The sequence below is a fragment of the Carassius gibelio genome, chromosome B13, assembly GCF_023724105.1.
Source record: "Carassius gibelio isolate Cgi1373 ecotype wild population from Czech Republic chromosome B13, carGib1.2-hapl.c, whole genome shotgun sequence".
NCBI classification, from domain to species: Eukaryota; Metazoa; Chordata; class Actinopteri; order Cypriniformes; family Cyprinidae; genus Carassius; species Carassius gibelio.
This window is the reverse complement of record NC_068408.1, coordinates 20,858,185-20,885,962: the sequence shown is the minus strand read 5'-3', so window position 1 is coordinate 20,885,962 and position 27,778 is coordinate 20,858,185. Positions and strand designations below refer to the sequence as shown.

General features: G+C 39.5%; 1 protein-coding gene across 1 annotated transcript; it reads right to left on the bottom strand.

The window, feature by feature from the left end:
* Positions 1-768: 768 nt before the first annotated feature.
* On the bottom strand, positions 769-27,778 carry LOC127969761 (brorin-like). Its single transcript, XM_052571852.1, has 4 exons — positions 26,567-27,778; positions 22,282-23,032; positions 19,974-20,103; positions 769-1,772 (listed from the first exon to the last, which is right to left on the bottom strand). The coding sequence occupies exons 2-4, from the start codon at positions 22,948-22,950 to the stop codon at positions 1,621-1,623; spliced, it is 951 nt and encodes a 316-aa protein (XP_052427812.1). The 5' UTR covers positions 22,951-23,032; positions 26,567-27,778; the 3' UTR covers positions 769-1,620.

Sequence of the window (27,778 nt, the reverse complement as noted above, 5' to 3'; positions counted from 1 at the left end):
TAATAAAAATCTTGATTATATTCTTTTAATATTTCATTGCAAGCAATACACCCAACATTCATTTTTTTATTTAGTTGTACTAAAAAAAAAACTAAAAACTATATAGATAGTAAAACTTTAGATTAGAAAATACATATTCACTGTTAACTAACAGTTTTCCCTTCAGTGAACTTCTTATTTGTTGCTTCTTGATAGCAGGTTGTTTTAGTAGTTATGTCGGGTTAAGGCAGAGTCTATATAAATAAACTTGCCTTGCCTTGCCTCATGCATTAATATGTGCTCTTTAAGTACTAATAAAAAGCCAAAATTATTGTAATATGCATGCTAATAAACAACTAGTCAATAGTGAGAATTGGTCCCTAAACTAAAGTGTTCCCAAACAAACTAAACATGTCGAAAACACAACAAAAATTTTAATTGAAAATGGAAAATACAAAAACAACTGATTCAACTAATTGAGTCACTGATACTAAAATAACACTGCTTTTCACCCAGTGCTATTTAAACTGCAATTACGTACACTGACAGCAAGAACAGAAGACCTGGGGTTAAGTGGCTTGAAAGCAAAATGCTAATACAGAGCTCTTTATTGACACAGCTAAATTTAAACCATCAGTTATTGGCCCAGCCACTCGATCGGACACTCCTCCTGGTTCAATATTCCTCATGAAATCTGTGCCATTTGTCATGTTTTACTTGACATTTCAAGCATGGCCCCGTGTTTAAAAATGGTAACTAACCTCAGACGAACTCACATCAGAGTCGAACTCACAAACAAGCGTACACAGTGTAATGATTTATTTGAAACATGAAAACACGTACACATAGAAACACGTCTTAGCAAAACGGACCTCAGATAAGAGCACAATAGACTTAACATAAATGCAAACATCCGCAAGCAGCTTTATTTTTTCCGTTTTTGATTTCCTTGAATGGAGACCGAATCCATTCTGCTCTGCTGACTATCCTGACGTTGTGTTAGATGTTACGTGTCACTCCTGACAGTCTTTGACGAAGCCTTTCCTCCAGACACATTGACAGCTGTAGGTGCATTATACATTCTAATAAGACCGACTGAAGCTGATCCGGTATTAAAACGTTACAGCATATCAAAATACAGTGGCTATAAAAAATATCATTTCACTGTAAATCAGATATCTGAATCCAATAATAATCGTTAAACCAGCACATACATAAATAAATATCCTTTATATGGGTTATAAATCTCAATACAAACTTGAAGTATTAATATATTTGAATCCAACCCCATGCCTCCTAAGACTATACAGTACATGTAATTCTAACGGATGAATCTCATCACTCGTCATGACTCGATGCCAACTCAGAGGCTCCGTGGTAGCGAGAGGAAAGTAGCGTTTCGCACCCTGGCCCTTGGATTTGTTCCCAGGTTAATACGCCCATCCGCTGCATGCTACAGGACACTCTGAGTTCATAGTCATGAACGGTCACAAATGACCGAAGGATGTATCGGCACACGATGCCGGTGTATTGGCTGCGTGTGAGGCTCAGGGCTGCCGTGCTGAGCCCATACGGACCACAGCTGGGACGGGTGATCCAGATCTCCGCAGCTGTCCGGGTGAAGGCTGAGGGTCTCAAGCATTAGCTCGGCTGGCACTCGTTCTTGCTGCAGGTGGCCTGCCGCTCGATATGCCAGGTGCCCTCCTCGTACGTGCAGTAGCAGATGGTACATTCGTCGATCTTAACCTCTCGGCCGGCCGGAATCACCGCTGTGTCCGCGTAGCAGTTTGGCCCTGTGGGAGAGATGGGAGAGGTTGCATCAAATTGAGAGAAAGCCTGTTGAGATCTGCCAACACAACTGCAAGCCCTGGATTTGAGTGGCAGTAACTGTCATGGATCAAGCTGAAATGATGTCAAATGACCTCATGTAAGTTTTATGATGTTTTCAAGTTAGCAGTCAACCTAAGCACAATACTATGACCCGAGTCAGTTCTTTTTCTGCATGTACAAGGCTGCAGACCAATAAAGAAATTATGAATTGAATATTTACTGTAAGAGCCAAATTGATTTTTCAGTTGATAAATTATAAAATCGCTTGATAGAGACGCGTCAGTCAATTCTGATTTAGATGTGACAGGGGAACAATGTTGCATAAAGGTATAAAATCCAGGGTGTTATTCTAGTTTTATTTAGTATAAATTTACAAAATTTGATCATATTTCTGCCATATAAATATCAAATGCAGTGTTGATCATAGTGACAATGTCAACCCCAAAAAACTTGACATACAGTTAATCCAACGGTATAATTAGAAATCATTTTAATCAATAACCAATAATTTAATTAATTAAATAATTACATTTTTATTTTGAACACCATTGTTACTTTACATTGTTACATGACATTTACAGGACTTAAAAAATGTGTCAGGTATTGGTAAGGGAGGAACTCAGGTGCAGACAGGGATTCTCAAACAAAGGGTTTATTACAAAAAGGGGAAAACAAAACCCACGAGGGGGAAAACACGGAGCAAGGTAAAGACTAAAGAACTAAAACAGGACTGGACTGACAAGATAAACAAGGACTCTAAATACTAACTATAAACACTCACGGTAATACAAGGACTTCAGCGGGTACAGCACAATCTCACACACAATCACAATGTAGGACACAGTTGAGGTACAATCACAATCACAAGTGATGAACAAATCTCAGAAACACGTAAGTAACACAATGAACCGACGCAAGACAGAGCACACTAGGAGATCTAAATAGGGGAACTAATCAAGACACGACAGGTGTTACAGATAGGACAATCACGACACGACTAGGTTAACAAGGGGGGCGGGGCAAGGGAACGAGACAACACAAGCACATGGCCCAAAGACAAGGCCATGCGCTTGTACACAAAACATGGGTCTGTCATGATCCTGCCTCAAGACTAGGAAAAATCAAGGACACGAGGGCAGAATCATGACAGAACCCCTCCCTTAAGGAGCGGCTTCCAGACGCTCCTCAAGGGAACATCAAACACGGGACACGACTGACATGACAGACTGGGACACAGACACAAACCAACAGGACATGACAAATAACAACAAAGGCAAACATGAGTACACAACGGCAGGGTTGGGGTGACAAATCAAAAAAAAACAAACAGGGAAGGGGAGGGGGCGGGACCACAAAGTTCATGGGGGACAGACCAGGGCGGGTGGGAGGGGTAGTAATCCTAGGAGGACAGGACAAAGGCTGACGACGGGGGGTACGGGCAGGTCTGGGTGGTGAGGGACGGGGAGGGGTCTCGGGATAACTGACAGGGGACATGACAGGACCAGACAAGGGACGCGGGACAACACTTACGGGACGCGGGGAGACGACATCTACTGGACACGGGGGGACCACAGGACACGGGGCCACATCAACAGGACACGGGGAGACAACGGCTGGACACGGGGAGACAACATCTACTGGACACGGGGGGACAACATCTACTGGACACGGGGGGACCACAGGACACGGGGCCACATCAACAGGACACGGGGCCACATCAACAGGACACGGGGCCACATCAACAGGACACGGGGAGACAACGGCTGGACATTTGGGACTTCTGGGGACAGGGTCAGGGGACAAGACAGGACTGACGGGGATTTCTAAAATTTGGACAAGACTAGACAAATAATCAGAAAAGGCTTTAGCCGCTAAGACAATTGGCATCTCCTTACGAGATGAGACACACTGTACTAAAGTCTTTGCTGCAGAGTCGGCCGCGGCACTCTCCTCCGCTCTCACGACTGCCGACTTGCATACAGCCCTCTTCTTTGCCGGCTCGGGCACGCTCACCGCTGCTGGGTCGGGCACGCCAGCGCTCACCGCTGCTGGCACGGGCACGCTCACCGCTGCTGGCTCGGGCACGCCAGCGCTCTCCACTGCTGGCTCGGGCACGCTCACCGCTGCTGGGTCGGGCACGCCAGTGCTCACCGCTGCTGGCACGGGCACGCTCACCGCTGCTGGGTCGGGCACGCTCACCGCTGCTGGGTCGGGCACGCTCACCGCTGCTGGGTCGGGCACGCTCACCGCTGCTGGGTCGGGCACGCTCACCGCTGCTGGGTCGGGCACGCCAGCGCTCTCCGCTGCTGGCACGGGCACGCCAGCGCTCTCCGCTGCTGGCACGGGCACGCCAGCGCTCTCCGCTGCTGGCACGGGCACGCCAGCGCTCTCCGCTGCTGGCACGGGAGGAGACAGGGTCACAGGACCGGCAGGCCCCCTCTTCCTCCTCTTCCTCCTTGGGCGCGGTGCAGAGGCCACAGCTGGGTCAGAGGCGGGTTGGGGGAGTTTGGTCTCGGGCAGGGCAGTCTCGGACGCCGAAGACTCTGAAGTTGACTCCCATGAAAACCGTCTCCCTCGTTTCATGGGGAGACTGCTGGCTGTGGAGGGCACCTCAGGACTCTGGGAGGGACTTGCCTGATCCCCCAGGGTTGCCACGGCCAGGACACGACCCTCTGGAATTGTTGGCAGCTGGGTAGGTTGGGGGGACCTCTGTGGCTCCTCCTGGGAGAGGCTCTCCCACAGCCGGGCATAATTCTGGAGGATCCACTCCCCCTCGGGCGAGTATGGGAGGGTGACCCCCTTCCTGTCTGTGGGGGATGACATCCAGCACTGCCTCCGGAACTCCAACAGGTGTTGGAGCTCGGAGGACCTCCTGCCTGCTGAGTTCCTTGGTGGTCGGTTCATTCTGTCAGGTATTGGTAAGGGAGGAACTCAGGTGCAGACAGGGATTCTCAAACAAAGGGTTTATTACAAAAAGGGGAAAACAAAACCCACGAGGGGGAAAACACGGAGCAAGGTAAAGACTAAAGAACTAAAACAGGACTGGACTGACAAGATAAACAAGGACTCTAAATACTAACTATAAACACTCACGGTAATACAAGGACTTCAGCGGGTACAGCACAATCTCACACACAATCACAATGTAGGACACAGTTGAGGTACAATCACAATCACAAGTGATGAACAAATCTCAGAAACACGTAAGTAACACAATGAACCGACGCAAGACAGAGCACACTAGGAGATCTAAATAGGGGAACTAATCAAGACACGACAGGTGTTACAGATAGGACAATCACGACACGACTAGGTTAACAAGGGGGGCGGGGCAAGGGAACGAGACAACACAAGCACATGGCCCAAAGACAAGGCCATGCGCTTGTACACAAAACATGGGTCTGTCATGATCCTGCCTCAAGACTAGGAAAAATCAAGGACACGAGGGCAGAATCATGACAAAATGACTCTCAGTACAGTGAGGGAGTCACTTGTGAGCTCAGTAACAGCTCTAAATGATTCAGTCTGTTTCATGAATCTTTATAAATACCTCATATCAAGCAATCACTTCATGAAAGTAATTTTTCATTGGTATTCAACACTGGTTTGCAACAGACCATATCTGATTAATTAGAAATAAGCCAATAAAGAGATATACTAACTAGGTGCAGCTTCCAGCTAATGATTCTCAGATAATTTTGTATTGGACATGAAAAATGTCTGGCAGTTCAGTGATGGAGTCACTTGTTAACCCAGTGACAGCTCTAGATGATTCACTGAATTTGATTCAAACTGTTAGCTGATAAATCTGTTCAAATTATTCATTAAAAACAACCAGTTCATAAGAGTAATTTTTTCATTGGCATTCAACACAGGTATGCATAAGATGGTATCTAACAAAACTGAATATAGATTCACACAAAGCTTTCCCACTTGTCACCAATTGTGAATGGATTATAAATTATTATTGCAAATTTTTTGCCGCATTTGTGACAATTTTGGTTGCAGTGAGGATCTCTAATGCAGCTCACTTCATTGAAGGGAAATTTTGTCTTTGTCACGGCTGCTTCAGGCAAAACTATGACAGCAGAAAAAATGAATTCCAATATCCTCAAGTTTACTGAATAATCCAACTAGGCAGACATACATAGGGTGCAAAAACAACAGCATAACGGTGACTGAACACGAGGGAAGGGTTTATACAGACAACACAAATGAGATTATAAATCAAACACAGCTGGACACAAATGATTACAAACAAGGAGAGGGAATTCAAACAAAGGAAACAGGAAGTAATGACCAACAAACTAAAAGACTGCGAATGACCAAACTAAAGTCCATGATTGTGACAGTCTTGGCATCTTGACAGCAGTCGTTACTGAACACATAGATGGCAATCAGTCTTTATTATAATGGTGTTAAATGTTTCATAGGACAATAGTAACTTTAAAGATTTTCACAGTTCAATATCAGGCCTTCCATAAAACATTACTGTATCATAACTTCATAGAGGAGTAATTGCTGAGCTCTCTGTGTAACATCCACATTTATCAAGCCACAAGTGCAGACTCAAACCTTTAGTGTGTTGATCCATAAAGCTCTTCCATTGCATACATTTTTAACTACTCTTATGCAAATGCTCTTTCAAAATGTAAAAAATTTATTCAAACGTATGTGTTTAAACCTGAATCCAGCTATAATGCTTTTGAGGACTTGCTAGAGAAAAAAAAGCTGGTTTCTGCAAATAGCTGTCGATGAAACCAACACACTGGCAAACAGAAATAAAAAAGATATAGTATAAAATATACAGTACTGTGCAAAAGTCTTACTATTTTCATGAACAAAAATGGTTTTAAGTCAGTTATTTCAGTTTGGCGGTAGTGTGTCATAAATATCAGTTTACATTTCCAAACATTATTTTTGCCATTAAATGTTATAATCCAGTGGGATTTTTGTGTGCAGAAGGAGTCTGTAACACAGAGATCTGATCTCACCATCATCAGTCTGTCTGGAAGAAACAGAACAAACTGAGACAGACTAAATCCAGAAGAACTGTGGCAATGTCTCCAAGATGCTTCAAGAAACCTGCAAAGCTACTGTACTGTGCACAGTTTTGGCACTTGTGTAAAAATGCTGTAAAGTGAGTATGCCATCTAAAATAATGCCATAAATAGCTTTTATTACTTAACTTCTATTAACTTAACTAAATTAAATCAACCTATGGTGTGACCACACTATGCATTAAAAAATGCTTTTGTCCTAGGTGTACTTGCTCAAAGTTTTTCAGGTAGTTTTGTAGGTTTCTTGAAGCATCCTGGAGATATTGCCACAGTTCTTCTGGACTGAGTCTGTCTCAGTTTGTTCTGTTTCTTCATGTTATTCCAGACAGACTGATGATGGTGAGATCAGATCTCTGTGTGGAGCACTGACTGCTGTCGGACTCCATGTGCAAACAAAAATCTCACTGGATTATTACATTAAATGGCAAAAATAATGTTTGGAAATGTAAACTGATATTTACTACTTACACACTACAGCAGAAATAATTAACTTTAAACCATTTTTTGTTGGTGAAAATACTAGTGGCCTAAGACTCTTGCACAGTACTGTATAGGTGCTATAAGCAACAGTATTCAAAGCCATGGCACAGTGGCTTGTGCATGTGTATGTGTCACATAGAAAGCAGTTGTGTCAGTAAACAGCCATCCACGCTACTGTCTGGTCTAAACTGGCCTATTATTACTGTAAAGGCAAAAATACCATGAACAAAAGCAAAAAGGAAAACATCCAACTACAGCCAGTGGATGATAGATTGGCACTGCAATGCCACATCATGCACTGGACCATGCAGGTCTAAAATGACTCAGGACAAACACTTAATGGCTTGTCGCATTCGGAGCCTTACACTATCTAGAAAAATACAGTTTGTCATGACAAACTCAAACACTAACTAGACAAAACCTTGCTTTAAATGTTTGAATAGTTTAAAGCTTGAGTGAATGTATGGATGGAAGGCTTTTCACTACAGCACAATCAAATCTGATCAATTCGAAAAAATAAAGCCTACTAAGTCAGAACAGCCTGAAGTACTGTGCTGAGTTTGGTGAACACAGCTTGAAAGCTCAAGCAGGAATTAATGGCATTTTACACAGTACACGATTGGTAGCAAGCTTTGCATTCATTTGCCTTATAAATGATTGGGGGTGTGAAACAGGGTATCATGCTTCAGCCCCATGCTAGAATAAGTAAATATTGCATTCTGTGCTGCGTATAAATGATAGTTATTAAAGCTAAAGGTGAAGTTTATGTCAACATAAATTCTCTTTACCTAGTTTATTGTTCATTGGCTTTTTTAAGTAGGTCATTTCATGGGTTTATCTCCCCCAAAAGTGAAAACATGCCTCCCAGGAACCATCAAAACATTTAGAGTGATTCACTCACATCTGTCAATCTCTAGCTCAACCAATAGAGCCAAATTTTGAAGACTTATGCAAAGACAAAGGAGTAAAACAAGAGTAAACATTTTAGCTTTTGAGATTTGGGTTTCAATGGAGATTCCCAAATTCCTGAGATTCTTTTTGAGCAAAACGTATGTTTTTGTCACGTTATATCTTTATTGACAAGCTCCAGCTAAAGTAATAAGATATTGTGAGGACCTGAATAATTGTTATGGCGTGATGAGTGTAAGGGGCGTCTGCAAAGGTTTTTTGAAAATATGCTTTATTTTTGTAATTGAGTGGTGGCACCACTACCTGTCACACTAGTATCCATTCCAATTGTGACTCCGGACCACAAAACCAGTCATAAGTAGAACAGGTATATTTATAGCAATAGCCAACAATACACTGAATGGGTCTAAATTATCGATTTTTCTTTTATGCCATAAATCATTAGGATATTAAGTCAATATCAAAACTTAATTTTTGACTAGTAATGTGCATTGCTAGGAACTTCATTTGGACAACTTTAAATGCAATCTTCTCAGTATTTAGATTTTTATGCACCCTCAGATTCCAGATTTTCAAATAGTTGTATCTCAGCCAAATATTGTCATATCACAACAAACCACACATCAATGGAAAGCATATTCATTTGACTTTCATATATAAGTCTTAATAAAAAAAAAAAACACTAACACCAAATAACACCAGGGTCACAATTTTTCTCTATAAAATGTTTTCCCCCGTAGAACAGAATGCAAACTTAAAAGTCTTGAATTTAGTAATAGAAGTCTTTATTATAATTTAAAGATCTTAAATTTGGGGATAAAAAGAGATATGTCTTAATGTGAGGGCTAAACTTCAAAAGATTGTGATTTAATTAAATAAATATAAGCTACACGTTTCAGTCAAAATGTTGTACAGCTGTTTTTAAATGAACGCACCTCTGACAGGAACCGACTATCTTCAGAAAACATTCAATGGCATTTTCAGTTCATTTTACCTGTAATGCCTGATAAAGTATCTCTCTCTTTATATATACGCAGTTGTAAATGTGAACCGGTGGGTTGGCCACAAGCAATGCTTCCAAAAATCGAAACAACTGCTTTCCAAAAAAATTAAATAATAATAATTTAGCCTAATATTTTATATTTTTTACTCATCCCTTCTCTTAAAAAATGGTTTAAAGGCTAAAATGTGAATTATTTTATAAAATATTTTGTTTTTGTGAACACCTGTACCTAAATTGTAAAACATGTCTTGTAAGTCATGTCATATTTTAGCATGCCATAATCAACTTTATTCATATAAACCATATTTTTCCATTTGTGGGCATTTGAATGCAAAGTGGCTAGGTACTTTGAAAACCACAAGCCACAGTGGTTGTGTGTTAAAAAGCCGAGCCCTGATTGGATGTGAACCTTTGCTGTCCAAAATCACTTACTCATTCACTACTCCCTAGTGATTGCCACTATGTGGAAAATCAAGGAATAGATTTTGCACATGTATGGCTATTCTTCTGGGAACTACTGTACATATAAGAGCTAAATGCATTATTAGTATGCAGCAGCCATGAGAAGATGAAAAATATGATCATGTGCCGTGTGCACACCAGCAGGATACTTGCGAATGAGCTTGGAAAGCTCTGGCTGCATCCATTCCATTGATAATAAACCGAGAACATGCTGTGTAAAATGGCTTTTATTTTTCAGTCAGAACTTTTCAATGGAAGTTATAGTACTCTTCAGCACTGAGTAACTGCCGGAACAGATTGCAGGACTATGCTGAATTTGGTGGATGTAGTTAGGTTTAGAATTTAAATGTTACGTCTCAGGTAAGAAATAAAAAATAAAAAACCTCAAAAACGTAATAGCGTCTTTGTCAAGCTAACAAAATGAATACAAAAACTATGCCATTAATACGAAATGCTACCTAAGAGCAGCTTCCATTTAGCCCTTTTTTACACCGCCAAAACAAGGATGAATTGGTATTCAGCCTCTAAAAGACATTATCATAGGAGATGGAAGACTACATAAAAAGAATGCGGCCACATCAATCATCTTGAATATTTGGCCAGTGCTGTCAAGATGTCATCCAGTCCATATTTATAATAATTTCAGAGCAAACACTTCAGATTCCTGCCCCCAAATATTAAGACTGTGGAAGTAAAAGCAGCTGGCACAGCTGATTCATCCTGATGGGTTAGATCTCAGATCACCCTATGGCTCTGTACTATATGTGTGTTAATACTGCTGCCATGTATGTTTAACTGTTGCATAACAGAACATGATTATGTGTTGTCGCATTATATGTGATCATTGGTACACAGAGAGAGGGGGTAGAGAAAGTTGAAGAAGGAGGATGAAGAGGATCGGGGGGAAGATAAACGGGTTGGGTACACAGCAACAAACAAAACAGCAGTGAAGCAGTACGCATGCTGCATTTCTGGCAGCGGAGAGAAGTGTTTAATCATGCTGAGCAGACCCTTATCCTCGCCGCCTATCAAAGCGCTGCTGTAGAGGCTAAATTCAAGAGAGAGCACCATTAAAGACTTTGGTCCATTCAGAGATGAATTGCATTCCCCATGGTACAGTGGTAATTGAGATAAAAAGCAAAGGAGGAGGAGGGAAAGCTTGGATCCTGAAAATGACATGATCTTTTAAAGCTCATTAAAGCTGATGCTCTCTGAAAGAGCCGGGATCATAGCTAGCACTGCTCTGAGAATAAGTAAAGAGGAAAGACCTTTAATGCAGTTCTTTAGTATGTATGCATTATAAATGCAACTAAATTTACTTACTTTTGTGGAAATGACAGCTGGGCTGGGATGGATGGAGAAGATATACACAGATTTGCAGGGGTATATTTTATTCTGGAAGTGCCAGTGGATGGACTTCACTAAAACATTAATGAACGATTTCAACATTCTCATAATATAAGTCACACGCTATGCCGTATGGAGCAGTGAACTTGCGCTCTTATTCAGCCCATCTGCTGTTTGTTTTGTGCAGATATATTTTATGCTGTATAGTTTAACAAAGCTAAGGTAAGACCATTATGTATTTCTTCAGATTTAGAAATTATGCAATTTAATTTACATCAACTCTTCATATTACATATAGCATTCTGCTCACAATCTGTTTGGAGCGTGATTAAAATGCAGTGATTCTGCAACTGTTTGATGCATTCTGATGGCACAGACAGGGGGGAAAAAACATGATAAATCACGAAACAGAAAGAATCCTTAAAAAAAAGCACACGATACTGATTTTGGTTTAAACTGAGCAGCACTACATGTGTATAATTGTGATGTTTTTATCAGCTGTCTGGACTGACGGCACCCATCCACTGCAGAGAATTCGTTGGTCAGCAAGGGATGTAAATCTGTTCCAAATCTTAGATGGCATGAGGGTGAGTAAATTTTAATTAAATATTTTTTATCATAATTGATTTTATTAGACATGCACAACACAGACCAATGTACACAGAGGAGTGCTGTTTAGGTCAGGTTTGTGTTGAAGAGCAGCTAACCAAGTAATTTATTCACATAACGTTCTCTCTCTTAATATGTAAATGAGTGTCAACGTTAACATTTCCATTTCCAAAGAATTGAAGTATTATGCAATTAAGTCAGTTTGCTACTTCATTCCAACCACTACTCTTTATGTAAATATTTAATTTATATAGAGTTCAACACTTCAAGTTTAATGGTGCAATGCGAAAATATTTTATTAGTGTGCATGCTGTTACTTTGCATCAAAACTAGGCTTAGTTTACACTTACACACAGCTGGTGCATCCGGCCCCAGGATTCTTTCTAATTTGTTGAGCTTTCATGTATGAGAAAGATGCTTTTGACATAAATGCATGGCATTTTGATTTCAGACATCTGTTAAATCCATACTTCTATCTGTGCGGTTTGCTTTTTTAATCCTGTTCTCCTACTTTCCCGCATCTCCTGGGCATAAAAGACTGGAAAAATAGTGTTTCAAGAGAAAGTACAGAGAGCTGGAGGTGCTGTGCATATAAAATCACTGTCCTCTACTTCTCCCCTTCAGTATCGCAGAGCATCAAGCCCCATTACAAACGGATAAAACCATCAGCGCAACAAATCCGGGCGAACATATTTCTCCAGAGGAAGAAAGAAAAAGAAGAAGTATTTGAGATGAGCTGAGGCCTGAAAGTGATTTCCGGGGCCTCTCTTAAGCCCCCATGAATATTTCTCCCTCCAATTTTTTCTTTCTTTTTTTTTTTTTTGAGAAAATGCAAGTGATCCCTTTCTCCCCCCAGCAAGGTGGATTTTCAGGGCTTTCGGCTCATGCTCGAAATGTTTATTACAACCTCCTCAGATTAGCAGTGACCCCAGTGTCTGAGCCCTTCTAGAAGAGGGCTGGTTTTTTCCCTGTACGTTGCCAAGGCGATGGCCCACATGAGAGGAGGTGGACAAAAAGGAAAGGACTACAGGGAAATAAAAAGCATCTCTTCATGTTTGTAACACATTCAAGGTATTAGACACATATCAAGATATTTTGATTCACCTCAATGACTCTCTTTTGAGTTCCCTAAAAAGATTAGTTCAAATTAATTAACTGATTTGTCCACAGATTCTTTCAGCTGGTTAAATCAATACACCAGCAGGTGTTAGCATGTTTACAATGCATGGTCATTGAACATTTATTTATTAAAAAAATAAATCTTCGCCCCTTTTTTGTTTTTGCTGCGAAACTTGCAACTGATTCACATTCGCAACTAAACGTACATGAACACCTTGTAACATGTCCCAGTTTTAACTTTTATTCAAAATCCTTTTAGGCTGGAGTGATGAGCGGAGACTGGTGGGTTCATTTCTTTTTCCACTGCCTTCGGAGGGCACTTAAAGGGAAATTTCACCCAAAAACTAAAATTCTGTAATTAATTCCTCATATCCATCCAAATCCGGAAGACCTTTGTTTATCTTCACACACAAATTAAAATATTTTTGAAGAAATCCAAGAGCTTTCTGACCCTCCATAGACAGCAATGCAACTGAAACTTTTAAGGCACATAAAGGTAGTCAGGACATTGTTAAAATAGTCCATGTGACATCAGTGGTTCAACCATAATTTTATGAAGCAACAAGACTATTTTTGCGAGAATACCACACATATGCATACCATGTCTTACACAGAAAAGAAGAAATTGCTGAATTAAGTTATTATTCTTGTTTCCTTTGTGCACTAAACATTTTTTCCTGTAGCTTCATCTAAAATATCTTAATTTGTGTTCCAAAGATGAACGATGGGCTTACAGGTTTGGAAGGACATGAAAGTGAGTAATTAATGACAGAATTATTTATTTTTTTGCTGAACTATCCCTTTAAGGTCAAAGACAACGCACCAACGATGATTCGTTTAGTGCCAATTTGAGTCGTTCCATGAGCCTTTGAAAGAAGGAAAACTGTTGTGCTTTTTAAAAGGAGTTACTTCAGTGAATGAAAAAATATTCATTGTCAGAGCCAGTACAGAACTATTTGTATACTTGTTTTTCTGTAGTTTTTTACACTATTTGCTCACTTGTTTGTTCAAAAACACTGATTCATTCACAGCACCTAGGCAGTTATGTGAAGCTTTATAGTGACTAATTGCATGTGGTTAAAGATTATATGACCAGTTGATGCAGTTTTTATTATCACACAAAAATTCCTTATAAAAGCACATTTATCCTTACCTAAAAGAGGGTCTTACATCTTTGGGAGTTTTTGATATTGCTGCAGCTTTCTCTATGAATCTTAAAGCAGCAAAAAGCACCCAAATAATCACTCAGTGCCAAGTTTCTTATTTACTGACAGTCCCTCAGTGAGAGAAAAGAGCGCGGGAGTGCTATGACTGAATCAGGATGGGTTTTTTTCACTCCCTTCTTTCTGAGTCCCAACATTGCAGCTCCTCACAGATGTTCTTTGATATTCATGAACAACTGCCTGGGGTGGATATTAGCAATAGCGTTCACTTTCATCTCCCCCCATGGCACTTCCTCAAGTGTCTCCAAGCATACTCCTCCAACAACAGACCCATGCAGCGCTCTGCACGGGAACATAATACTTCATTCAGCAGCTAAGAAAGAGGTGCTTACCTCTACTCTTCATGAGCAACAAATAGAGATATTAGCCCTCATGACTGCTTTATGCACCCTTTGTGCTTTTCACGCGTTAACAACCACTTAAAGGGGTCCTATTATGCTTTTTCACTTTTTCAACATTGGTTAGTCTGTAATGTTGCTGTCAAGTTCTGCAAAGGTAACCAATCACAGCACATTTAGTATTTCAGAAGGCGGGCCTTCATTTGATGCAGGAACTATTTGAGCGGTTCATGCCAGACGGGGGAGAGAGGTGTTGTAATAGTGTAAAATATGTGAAAGATAATGTGTTTTTCGAACAATTATGAGAGCCTGTTCTACTACACCCCCAAAACTAAATCAAGACTTTGTAAAATAGAATAATAGGACCCCTTTAAAATGAATGAAACTGTGGCTAATAGGATGAAATGTGCACACCGGCCTTGAAGATGTAGGTGGCCTTGCACTGTTTTCTACATTTTCCGCAAGCTGCTGACACTGGCCACAGATGAATCAGCTCAATGATGAGGCGTTTTAATGACCGAACAAATTACAAGCATTTACGTCTTTTGAATTGTGTGCTTTCTGTGACCTGAGCTAAAACAGTTCGGAGGGGGAGGCTTTTGTAGCCCCTGCTGGGTATGACGTGGTGAGCGTGAACCGAGCACAAGATTATGATTATGAGAGGAATGCTTGCAACCCATTTAGAAATCGATTCTCCTCACTGCTTCCCCATTCAGTGTCAAGTCTGCCAACCAAAATGAAGACGACAGTCCCCATTTCTACTGCAGCTATTATCATTTCATCCCTAAGACACCACATTTTTCTCAAAGGGCCGGTCTTTCATACAAAGGCACAGTCAATCAGATGGTAATTGACTCTTAATGGTACCAATTAAATAATCATTCTCCTTCTGATTTATTGGACATGTCACTTACACAGAAAGTTGAAAAAGTTTTGTTTTGAGCAAGGGGTCAAGCTTTAGCTGGTTAGCAATGCTAATTTAGTCTCTGTTTGTAGATACATTAACTGATGCAAATAAGCATTTTTTTTTTTCCAGTGACAGCCATCTGAAATCAGCTGTTAATTTTCACATCACCACTTAGGATAGTTTCTATTGAACTGCCTATCCATCCAACCATTAAAATTTGTGGGCAGTAAAATGTTTAAAAGACATCGCTTATGTTCACCAAGATTGCATTTCTTTGATCAAAAATACAGTAAAAACAGTAATATTCTGAATTACTGTTACAATTTAAAATAATAGTTTTCTATTTAATATATTTTTAAATGTAATTTATTCTTGTGATGCAATGCTGAATTTTCAGCAGCCATTACTTCTGTCTTCAGTGTCACATGATCCTTCAGAAATCATTCTAATATGTTGATTTCTGATTTCTTATTATGATCAAGGTCAAAACCAGTTGTGCTGCATAATATTTTTGTGGAAACGTGATGCATTTCAGGATTCTTTGATAAAAAAGAAAGTTCATTTATTTACAGCATTTATTTACAATTTTATTTTAGTAACATTTTAAATGTAATTATTGCCAAACTGTCTTTTGATTAACTAAATCAAAGTATTAGTTCCATTCCAAAAAATTTTTTTTTTAAATCTTATTGACTAAAACCCTTGACCATGCATCTGTAAATATTCAGAAACAAACAACAAAATCAAATATAACAAATCTTATGAAAAAATCTTCCAAACTAAAAAGGTTTTTTTGTTTGGTTTTGTTTAACAAATGTCCAAATATGGCTTTAACAAGCCATCATTCAAAGCTGGTCTTGATAATCATTACTTTTCAAGTCAAAACATACAATTATTTGAACTCAATTGAATTATTCTTTCTTAAATTTAAATTTGAATCACAATTCTGCATCCTGTTTGCAACATCAACAGAATTCAGATCGTTCAGGGATTGTTAACAGAGCATTACCCAGATGTTCTTGCGGCGCTATTAGCCCATCGACATTGGCATAATATCGTTTTGGCTTCAGAGTGATCAATATTGACATTTCTGGCTCAAATGACTGGCTCTTCACAAGTTACTCTATGCCTGACTTGAAATCATGTACTTCCAAGGGGTCCAGTATCAGTCGTTAAAAACAATGCCAATGGCCTCCTTGGTGTTCTCCTGTCAAACGCTAAGTTTATGTATGTGATTATCATCCTCATCAGATGCCATGTTAGAACTAGCTGTCACAGCCTGCACCCATCCTACTGTGTCACCGCAAAAAGCTTTGAAGTCTTACTTTTTGAAGAGTGCAAATCTCATGGGGTCAGAGCATCTGGCTGCTTCTTGCTCTGCATCTGTTCAGGAGTCTTTGTACCTCAGACATTCACAGCAAAAGCCTCAGAGGTGCCACCCATTGCACTCGCGTCTCTCTGTGATCCACCCCCACAAGGCATGCGGAGGAACCACAGGAAACACAAACAGAGTATTAGAGTGATTTTATCTATCGAAACAATTCCCAGATGAAATCAAATTGCAGACTACCTGGCAAGCGCGACGAAGCCGAGACGAGTCACGGTATTACGGCACGCCGTGAAATCACTAGGCGGCTGTAATCTTGTGCGTTGAGCAAAAATGTTTCCAATCCATCATAAAACCACACAGCTTGACTGCTTGAGTGTGCACATACATTTGTAAAACTGTTTGAATTCACCACGGCACGACTTGATGAAATTGGCCCGCTTTTGTTCCTTGGATTCCGTCTCACAGCCAAACACCAACTGAGATATTGGATCAGGGAGTCTTGGCGGCATCTCAGCAAATGCCAAGATGATTCATTTAAACATGTGTGCTCTTTAAAATAATTGCCCCACATCACCCTTCCCCCTATTGTCCACACTACGCTGAGAGTTTAGCTCCCGAGTCAGAGATCCATTTACCAAGTCATCATTTCTTTTCTGCTGAAGGAGGCAGCGTGGCTGCCGGTGCCATATTAGATCAGGATCCAGGCATACACAAGAAGCAACAGTCTTGGACATGCTGTCTAAAAGCATCTCAAACAGCTCTATATAACCCACACTGATTCAGAAAACTTCTCCCAAGACATTGTAATGTGTTCCAATCACAGAACACTCACACACTAACCCAAGGTCACTGCTTTTCTTTCCTCCCCCCGCCAGAAAAACAGTCCTCTGGCCAAAAAGAGAACAACAGCACGCACAAGGCAGACAAAAGGTCTGTTCAGAAAGCTAGCGAGTTGCCTCGCTGTCTGTTGTCTACATAGGTAGCATCTAGACTTTCATCACACAAGTAGCGCTCCTCATTCGACTTTCAGTTGATTTCATTAACACAGTATACTAACAGCGCACTATTACAATTAAATAATTCATTTTACATATAACAGGTCACTGTGCTAAAATAAAGTTTCAGGACTCAAAACATTCTCGTTAATCTAAAAACAGCTTATACTGAAGCCAAATTGCCAAAACAACAGCTTGTGGAATGTACCACTTTATAATGTAATAGTGATGCTAAACACCGCCTCCACCGATGAAGATCAACGCCTGCTTCTACATCGCTGCCTATTTAGCTCCGCCCACCAATTTACACGTACAGTAGTTAAATGAAAAGAGCAGTAACCGCAGGTCTACGCAGAAACCAAACGACAAACTTTATTTGATGAACTTTATTTTTAATGAAGTGCCGGACCACATCAGTAAGAACGTGTTCCTTTGTTCACTTCATTTTATCTCGGATTCGTTTATAAACAAGGCAAATTTGACTTGGGATTTTTAGAAATGCCAGTGTGGGTTATCGTTTTTATTACGTGATCACTATTGCTTTGTCTGTTATTACAGATCGTTTGATATGTACTGAGTATTTATGCATTTTTATCCTACTATAAATCAGTGTAGCATAAACCAGTGAAGGATGCAGGCTGTCAAACATAGACAACTGTAAGCCAATCGTTAGATTTACTTCTGAAACTACAATAATTAAAACACCTATTCAAACAGAGCATTCCGATTTGAATGGTTAATACAGGACAGAAAGTAGCCTATTACTTCTAAATTATGAGTTTTTTTATGTAAAAAGCTTGATAACATATAAGTGGTCATCAGAGAACAGTACAAAATAAAAAAAACAGTCAGTTCATGACCCCTTTAGTGCATTTGGTATCATTAAGTAACATTTAACAATACTTCTACAGCACTTCTTAATATTGATCAATGTTAATTTATACATAATCATACATATTGTTTTTGCTTTTTTATGTATAAATTAGCATTAGCTCAAGTATTTTAAGTGATCAATACAATGATCAATACTATCAATTCTACTACCAAAGCAACTATTTAAAAGTTTTGAGTCAGTTAATTTTATTTTACTTTTTGAGGTAAAAAGTAAATACTTTTATTCAACAAGTATGTAAAATCAAAAGTAACAGTAAAGACAAAATTGTTAAAAATTACTTCAAATAAATGCTGTTCTTTCAAACTTTCTATTCATCCGATAATCCTGATTTTAAAACATGGTTTCCTCAAAAATATTAAACAGCACAAACAATAAGTAACAGTTAATTAGGAATAATATTTCCCCATATTACAGATTTTGCAGTATTTTTGTACAGTATATCAAACAGATACAGCCTAAATACAGCCAAAAACACTGTACCAACCAACCAGTTGTTGTTCATTATTAGTTGTTCTTGATAGCCAATACATGAAATAATATTAAGAAATCATATTTATTCCAAAAAAAGTGTTACCATTTTATAAATAACTTTTCCATAGCGAATGAACATTTTGAAAATTAATAATTGATCATCAACACCTTGTCCACTCTCTTGGATTTGTTTTGCCTTATACATTGCCTTATAGGTTTGCCTTCTCTGCAAAGTATGCACGTAATGTTCTGCCTAAGAATTCATCCAAAAGAAGGCATCTCAAGATTCCTTGTCGGGAGCGCAACGAACATCTCTTAAAATGCTGCTTCTGTAGGCAGCTCACTAGATTTTGTACCGGAGCAAAAAAAGGCTGCCGTGCAAGGGTGCTTTTCATGTAGAGTGGCTTTGAAAATACTTCCGTCTCTGCAGTGGGCGCTTTGATGAGAGAGTGCATTTATGTACCTTATACTTCTGTATTTGCAGCCAAATGGAGGGAAAAAAAACATGTGTAAAAGTTTAATCATCTGTGCCCTAGGGCTGGCGAAAGCAGACTGCAACCGAAACACCTGCCTGCGCTAATCACCTCACCTCCTGGAAACAAGCAGAGCAACTTTGCAGATTCATTAGTGCTATTGCTGTCTGAATAATGCATGCCGGCAACTATCTTAAACAAAGGCCTGCAGACAAATATGATCTCCTCGGGTTTGCATCACCTCACTGAAGTAAACTGGCTATTATAGAACAATAAGATGGATGCACACGTAGGCCATACGAGAGGCGGTGAGATCTGCGGTTCTGTGCATGCTTTCTGTGAATTTTCTTCATGGTATAGTAATTGGGTGAAGTGGACAGAAGTCTCTGTGGTCATTTTACAGAAGCGATTCTAACCTACCTCTCTCTCGCTCCTGGGGGACACAGCGGGGGTTTTGCGGTTCAGGGGATGGCGGTTTGAGATGTATGAGGAGGAATAACAGAGAAAGAAAGAGAGAAAGGCTGGAAGAACATGACCACTTACCGCTCTTACACACTGGGCAGCACTGGTCAGGCTCATATTTCGGATCAACACACTCGGTCTGTGGGCAAGCTGACACTGAACACAGAACCTCTCCACTGGGCTCACATCGGCATTTCTCACATGGAGACACCTGGAAACACAGGTAGATGAGAGACAAAACCTTCTGTAGCGACCTTCGTTATACTATTACAATCACTGAACTCATTAACTCATCGTTAATGTTAATTATTCATAATGTTTTCCGTCATACATTATAGCTTGTCGTAAATAATTAAAACCGAATTTAAATTGCATAGTGTAACGATGATTTGATAAGTATAATCGGGACTGCATCCCATAAACTGAAAAATGCTGCATTCAGAGGACACATTCAATGGTAGGGAGGCATCAAGCCACATCCAAATCCAAAGTTAGCCAGCTTCACTTCCTGTCTCATGAGATACCTTCATCTGATCAATTTTTGAAGGCAGGCTAGGCAGTGTAGATATCTTTCGCTGCCTTTGACTTCCCACAATCCTCTGTGTTCCATTCAGTATTATAGTAATTAAATATCAGTTTAGTTATCACCAAAACTCATTCTATTTTATTGTAGATCATTAAACAGTTGCACTGCCTGCAAAGTCAACGAGGCAGCAAGTCAGCTGCTAATGTATTACAAGGCATAATTAATGCCTTAAAACTACTTTTATAATGCATTATACATGAAGGCTGTTAAAAAGTGTTACCCAATATTTTTAGCAGTTGCATTCTGTCGAAGTATGCAAAAAAATCTGTAAAAAAGTCTGTATCTCTACGAAATAAAAATTGCCAGCTATGAAATTAGCCTTAGTAGGGGAAAGAGTCTGCCATTTTTTTTCCATTAATGCTTTAAATGTCATTTCCACCACCATCATTTTCATGAATGGTGATTTCAGATGCGGTGGGAATGATGGTTCAGTGAATTTGGAGAAGAAGATATAATTAAACCAAGTAGCAAGTACAAAAAGGGTTTAATTTTTAAAAATCCACTGCACACAAAATGCCCATAGTTGAAGAAACAGCCACATGCATTTTATGAACCTAAGCTGAACTGTATTCATGTGATAAATTCAGAGTCTTCCTGTCACACAGTGGATTTCTCAAGCATTCATGTGTCTCTACAGATGTCTCCGAAATGACATACTGTATGTATGAACAAACGATCAGTTTTGCTCACTGCTTCTTCTCTGCTTTCAAGCATAAAATACAGACGACTTTTCTGGCATTAGCATTTCTGTAAAAAGACCCTTCTGCACACAGTATCTCCTGAGACAATCTCCAACAAATCAAACAGAGGACAATGTGTCACCTCCAATTGTGATGGAAAATAAAAATAAAAATTCACAGGGGGTTTCTAAAATTGAAAGGTTCAACAGAGGTGAGAATGGATTCCTTCAGAGGCTCGTATTGTGGGGCTAAACAGATATGATACCAGGACTCATTTCGTTCTGCCGAGGGTTTAATTGTTACCTTTGCAGTCTGCATATGCATTAGGTGCGGCTGAGCAGAACCAATAAATTCAGTGCTTGGTCATTACCACTCTTTGTGAAAAGTGTTTATGCTGACTTCTGCATTAATAAATCTCACTGCTTGCCATAAAGCTCAGGTGTTTTTGGAGAAAAACTCCAATGACACAGGAGGAGGAACCAATGCAAATTGAATCAAGAGCACAAGCTGTAGAAGCAGCTAATGGCTTTGGCTACACTGTGGGGCAAGACACGCAGTTCAAAAAGAATCATTTGTGCACCTGCTGCTAACTCTGAAACTGATGACATGCGCTTTTTCACTGAAGGCAAAATTAGAGAGCATCATAATAGGGCCTTACAGAGAAAAAAGACCTGTCGTCTTCTCTTACATAACAGCCTAAGCAAGATAAGTCACCATTAGTTTTGCATAATAATTGAACTCTTCACACTTTCAGGGCAGAAAATGCAGGAAAAACAATATTTCATCTTGATGCAAGCCTCCTCCCTGGGGAAAGACTGGGGCTGAGGAAGAGTGATGGATTAAAAATGAAAAAATGTGCAATTTTGAAATCTCATTTTTGGCTCGCTGGAATCAATATATAATCAAGACATGATGTGCACACATTAGATTTCTTCAACTGGACAGAAAACTCCACTGGACCACAAAAATTCAATTCCACTCAATAATGAACAGAGATTCATAGGGGTAACGATAAAAAAGGTCACTCGGGCACTCATGACTGTTGAATACAGATAAAAGTGAGAAATAAACCAAAGTTAAAGCTGGGATATGGATAATGAAGTGCTTATTGTGTTGGGCTAACCTTAAACTCCTCCAGGGACGAGTAGATTTTTCCTCGAAATTCACAGTAGTTTTTTTTCTCTTTGCACTGCGGGCAGCACTGGCTGGTGTCGACACGCAGGCAACGAGGGTGAAGTTTTGGACACTCTGGCTGGGCGCACAGAGGACCCTCATCTGTGCACAAGCATGGGCAGGTGGAGGGTCCCGGGGTGAATTTTTCCCCAATGGCAAACACAAACCCCGTTTCATCCATGCAGCCTTTCCCCCTATAATCGGGGTATGCATACTCATCGATCGCATCCAGAGAGATATTGGCCTCTTCCGTTGGTACCTCTTCGGTTTGCTTGAGTGATTCTTGCTCACCCCAGGCTTCGAGGGTCTTGACTTGAAGCTTGGACCCTCGTCTCAATGAACTCAAGTTGGGTCTGGTCCTGCTAGAACTGGATTTGTTCCCACCCTTGATCCCCTCTAGTTCAAGATTACTCAGCTCCTCCAGACGCTGTTTTGCACCAGGGCTCAGTGCACCCTCCTTTGCCTGGGTCAGAACGCGCTCCAAGCGCTCTTTCTCCCCACCCTCTGGCACCGACACAATGGGATTGCCCCGTGCGCTCGTATACAAGAGCCAGCTAACAAAGATAAGTCCTGTTGTCATGGCAGCCGAGTGAAGCATCTCGCTCCTCTCCACCAGCATAAAATGACGGGACTGCACCTGGACTCACATTACAATCCTCAAATTGCAGGTAGAGTCTAGTACAGCAGAAGCATTGTTACATCTGTAAAAGAAACAAACTGCAGAGTTCAGCACCATGGACAGGGGCAATGCAATATTATAGTGTATTCAGTTCCTCCTGGGAAGTTTGTATTTATGAGTTGGGAAGCTGTAATTATGACGTGTTCTTTGGTTGGATCAATATGGTACTATATTGATCCAATATGATGTGGTGTTGTTTTTTTATGTTTTTATTTGATTTATGAAGCTGCTGTTAATTGAATCGCTATATATCCTATTGTAGTTGTACAATAATGTCATATTTTGTACAAACAAATTTCCCATAAATACAGATGCTGCACCCTTTGAATCCGACGTATTTTCTCAATGACATGTCCCCAAATTCTAAATTGGGGTTTTGAAGACACTTTAGTGTTTTACACATGTAATCATGGTCGTTCAACTCATAAATACAATCTTTCAGACATGACTTAAATGGATCATCTGTCAGAGAAGTTGGCTACAGCAGCTATTGAAACAACTGACCCAAAAATCAATTCTCTTAAGGAGTGCAACACTAGAAACAGTGATCTACAACACTCCTTTAAAAACCCCTTCAATGATTCTTCAGTCAAGTTGCAGTCGTGCAGGCTGTAACTGATTCTGTGCTTCTGTAGATTTCATGAAAATATAATACGTAAATGGTATTTAACATAAGTGGTTTTATTTAACCAAAGTTGAGCAGACTGAAATAATAGCTACTAATTTTTACTAACAACTAATGAGCATAATCATTCAATGATTGCAATAAATTGACCAAACTTGAATTAGACATCTTGAATTGACCACAATTTAAATAAGCCACCATCAATTTGCTTGTCTAAATGTTGCTTTTGCTCACAATCCAGTTTTCAACAATAGTTTTTGTGGTTCAGACCCATTAACTATTCTCCCAGTATACATTAGAGTATGAATGATTATGATTGCATTGTACTTTATCATGTAGCAAGTGTTGTTGTCTGTGAAGTCTTTCATTTATTTAATAAATGCTATTCATTTTATGAGTGTTTGTGTAGTGAGTGTTAATGTGATGTGGTCAACAGACAACAAAGGCTATGCTCTTAGTCACTCATACATTTCTCATAAATAAATGAGATGGATAAAATGTAAAATATAAAGAAATCTTCAGTTATGTAATCTAAATAAATTATTGTTATAATTACAAATTGTTATTTAGAACTAATAAGATTGATAGTTGTTTTAATTCAAATTTACTGCATTTGTTTAACTCAATTAATTGTTTATTTGATCTATTTGCAGAATTACTCACATTTAAGGAGCTGATTTGATTGATAATGAATTTTAAAAAGAGTTTTAAGTAATCACTTGCAATAATTAAGTACATGTAAATGTAAAAAGTAAATGTAATATAGACTGTACAGTATATTGGCCAAAATAGAAAATAACCAAAAAATATATATAATTAATTAAATGATTTATTTCTCTTTTTTTGAAGAGATGTACAACTTTCCCATACTGGAAACGTGTGAAGGCTGACGGCCTCGGGTGTTATCACACATAGCGACAGCAATCTTACAATCGCACCTCCACGCATCAATTTTCACGGGGGTGATGGACACGAAAGTAAATTGCCTCAAGGGAACTTGAGTCACAAGTACTTTAATAACTCCTCTATTTTCTGTCCAGCTAAGCACAACCAATTCACTTCAATTTAATCTGTTAAATGACACGAAGGGGTTAATAAGTGTAAAAAATATTTAGGCAACATCACACAAGTATGATTGCTGATGTGCTGAATATCAGCATAGCTTTTATTATGCTATAGGCACAAGGCAGGTTATCACAGCTATGCTATAATATTAAAGTAACAATGAAACAGAAGTAGCAAAAGATATTTTCTTGTACATTTACATCCGATTGTAGCGGACTATCAAACTAAAAATAAACAAAAAAGTAGGTGGGGACTTGATTCTGTCGGCTGGTTCTTAATTATATGTTGAAATGTGGGCATCAAATTCAAAAGTGGAGGTAGATACATTTGAGCTTGTGGGACAAAATGATTGTTGATTCCACTGTAAGGAAATAACAAGAAGAATAACAAAGTGCAGTAAATTGTAAAACTGTTTGCTCTACAAACCAATTTGTTAATAATTAAGATAATATGGTTAAGTTGCAATATCAAGCAATAAAATGAGATGTTTTGTACACTCAAAAATAGCTTGAATCCAATGACGCCAGACACCTTAAATTTAACATGTATTTAGAATTTTCATTGCCACAACTTTAACAACAACAGCCTGTCTGAACCACAGAAATCTTATACTAAATTTACATTGTGTTTATACACAGATCAGTTAGCCTATACACTTATAGGCTAATTAATATCAATGAGCTTATGTGTTGGTCAAAAATTGGTCAGTTACTTAATATATTTATTTTCTGTCAACTAAAATCGTACCACAAAGGCAAACCTCAAAGCGAAATGAAAAATCGGACTAGAACCGGAGTGTGAAGTGGATCGGAGCAGTCGGCTCCAACTCCACGCCGGGTTTCTCACTCATAAGTCGCGAGAGAAACCCGTTCAGAGTGATCATGAAGCCTGAGGAAAGAATCACCAAAACCTAACTTCGGAAAACTCAATCCCCGTTACAGGTAAAATTACACAGCTGCGCCTGGATTGGCGAAACACCAAGGTTGAAATTTATTTAGTTATTTAGTTATTTAAAGACACTGGTAGCTCGCTCCTCGTTCCAATTTGTCCGCCACACAGCCTTCCATAATCCAAAGGCCGCGAACACAAACAAGCTTAGCCATGCTAATAGTGAAAAGTCCCATTTATTTTATACAATGCTAGGCCAAGCATTTTATAAGACCGAAACGGTACAACTGTGTTGGGATGATGGGAAAAATATCAAGGAGGGAAAAATCTGAGTGGAAAAATATGACATCAAACAAGATGTACACTAACTCATGAAATGTGAAACACTCAATTTCAGACTAAGATTACATCATTAACTGTTCATCTAAACTCGAATTTAAGCATAAAAAGCCATGCATGCATGCAGCTATCCCAACTCCAGTCCCTGTGGGCTGTGGAGCCTGTTGATGCAATGCACAGGTGCTCTTCACAGCATCATTCACATCCACTCGAAAATCACATCTGCAGCCTCACATTAAACCATAGAAAGTGTCACATCTCAGGTGCAGAATCACTTTAATAACCGAGGCAATCATTTGGAGTTGAAGCTGAGAATGAGAAAAAGAGGCGTAGATAATGATGCGACACAAAGCAGATGCAAAACCACTGTCTGCAGAAGCTCTTATCCTTAATATTCACATCACCCACATAAGTTAATCAACGTAACGTAACCCAAAGAAAAAGCCTTCACGGAAACCAAACATAGCGAGTATCTATCCATATCATACTTAACTCTGCGCCTGTTAATATCAGTGCTGTTCATACTGGGCACGTTTAAGCGCATCGGTCATGCAGAACAGTATATGGACTCTCCTTAAACGTTTAACTGAAACTTTACAATGTCATTAAGAAGCGTTAAAACATACTAGATGTCCATACCTGCATCTCTCCGTCGGTGTGGTTGATGTGTTGTGTAGATAGTTGTCACACAGTTGATATCGAGGCTCGTTCATCAGTCTCCGCACACTCCTCATCACCTCACAACTGCGCTCAGGAAATAGGAAATTTAGTTTTAATGTTGCCACTAACGAGGACGTCAGGGCTGTTAATGTCTCCTCAGCTCTTGCCGGAGAACTGAAAGAAAGGAGTGGACTCTTCAGCATCAGTGACAAAAAAAACATAAACCGGCAGACTTACGTCACATGGTGAGGAGTTTAATGGAAACAGCGCGTCACCTTTCTGACCACCAGGTGGCACATTCTCTTACTGGACTCACACACAATTCACTGTTTGATTAATCATTCGTTCACGTTGTTTTGACACAGCCTATCCATTCTCACATCCGTCTTGAGATGGGCGATGAGCGTGTCTGTTTTCCAGATTATTGTGCTGGCCTTGATCGCGAGATTCTGAGGACAAAGATACATTTGAATGTGCAGGTATAAAACTGATGGAAATGCACATGAGAACTGAACTTTTCTGCCACGATTTGCGCTGAATGTAGTTGATGTTTTCAGGAAGGAACAGTGAAATCAGAACACATGCACGCATGGATTTTTTTTTTTTTTTTTTTTTTTTTTTGTGTGTATGTGATAATATTTGTTGAGCTTTTATCATAACTCTACACTTGAGGGTACAAAGTACGCGCGGTTACAAAAATCGAGTGGTGTATGGAAGGCTGTTAGGGTCAAAAACGCACAATTTTTAACGCTTCTAGAACGTGTTGTTTAAGGTAGAATACGTGTTGTTTACGCGTTGTTTTCACGACGATTACGTGTAAATTACCTGTCATAAAAAACACTTATTCAATGCACAACATGTTCTCTAGACGCTTAAAATTCACACTTTTTTGGCCTTCCATAGTGGTGCGCATACAGCGCACACATACTGTTCTGATTACGCAAATTGCATCATGCGCACTGTATGTGGTCCCTTTATTTGCATAAAAAGTGAAGTATACTCTGGGCTTTAAACCTAATCCACCCAATACAGTAGATTTGAACTATTTGATCTAAAGCTGATATTTACTATTAAGTTCTTACAGTAAGACTTACAGTATGTTGATTTTTATTGATCTGATTATAATGATTGCAGACTTACCTATAAAAGAAAAAAAAAAAAATAGGATACTATTTATAGGTAATAAGTAAT

Excerpts from the sequence above, each read along its gene's own strand:
- LOC127969761 (XM_052571852.1), bottom strand. The coding sequence starts at position 22,950 with ATGCTGGTGGAGAGGAGCGAGATGCTTCACTCGGCTGCCATGACAACA. Across the intron at positions 20,104-22,281 it reads CGTCCCTGGAGGAGTTTAAG|GTGTCTCCATGTGAGAAATG; the intron begins GTTAGCCCAACA and ends CTGTGTTTCCAG. Across the intron at positions 1,773-19,973 it reads CTGCCCAGTGTGTAAGAGCG|GGCCAAACTGCTACGCGGAC; the intron begins GTAAGTGGTCAT and ends TCTCTCCCACAG.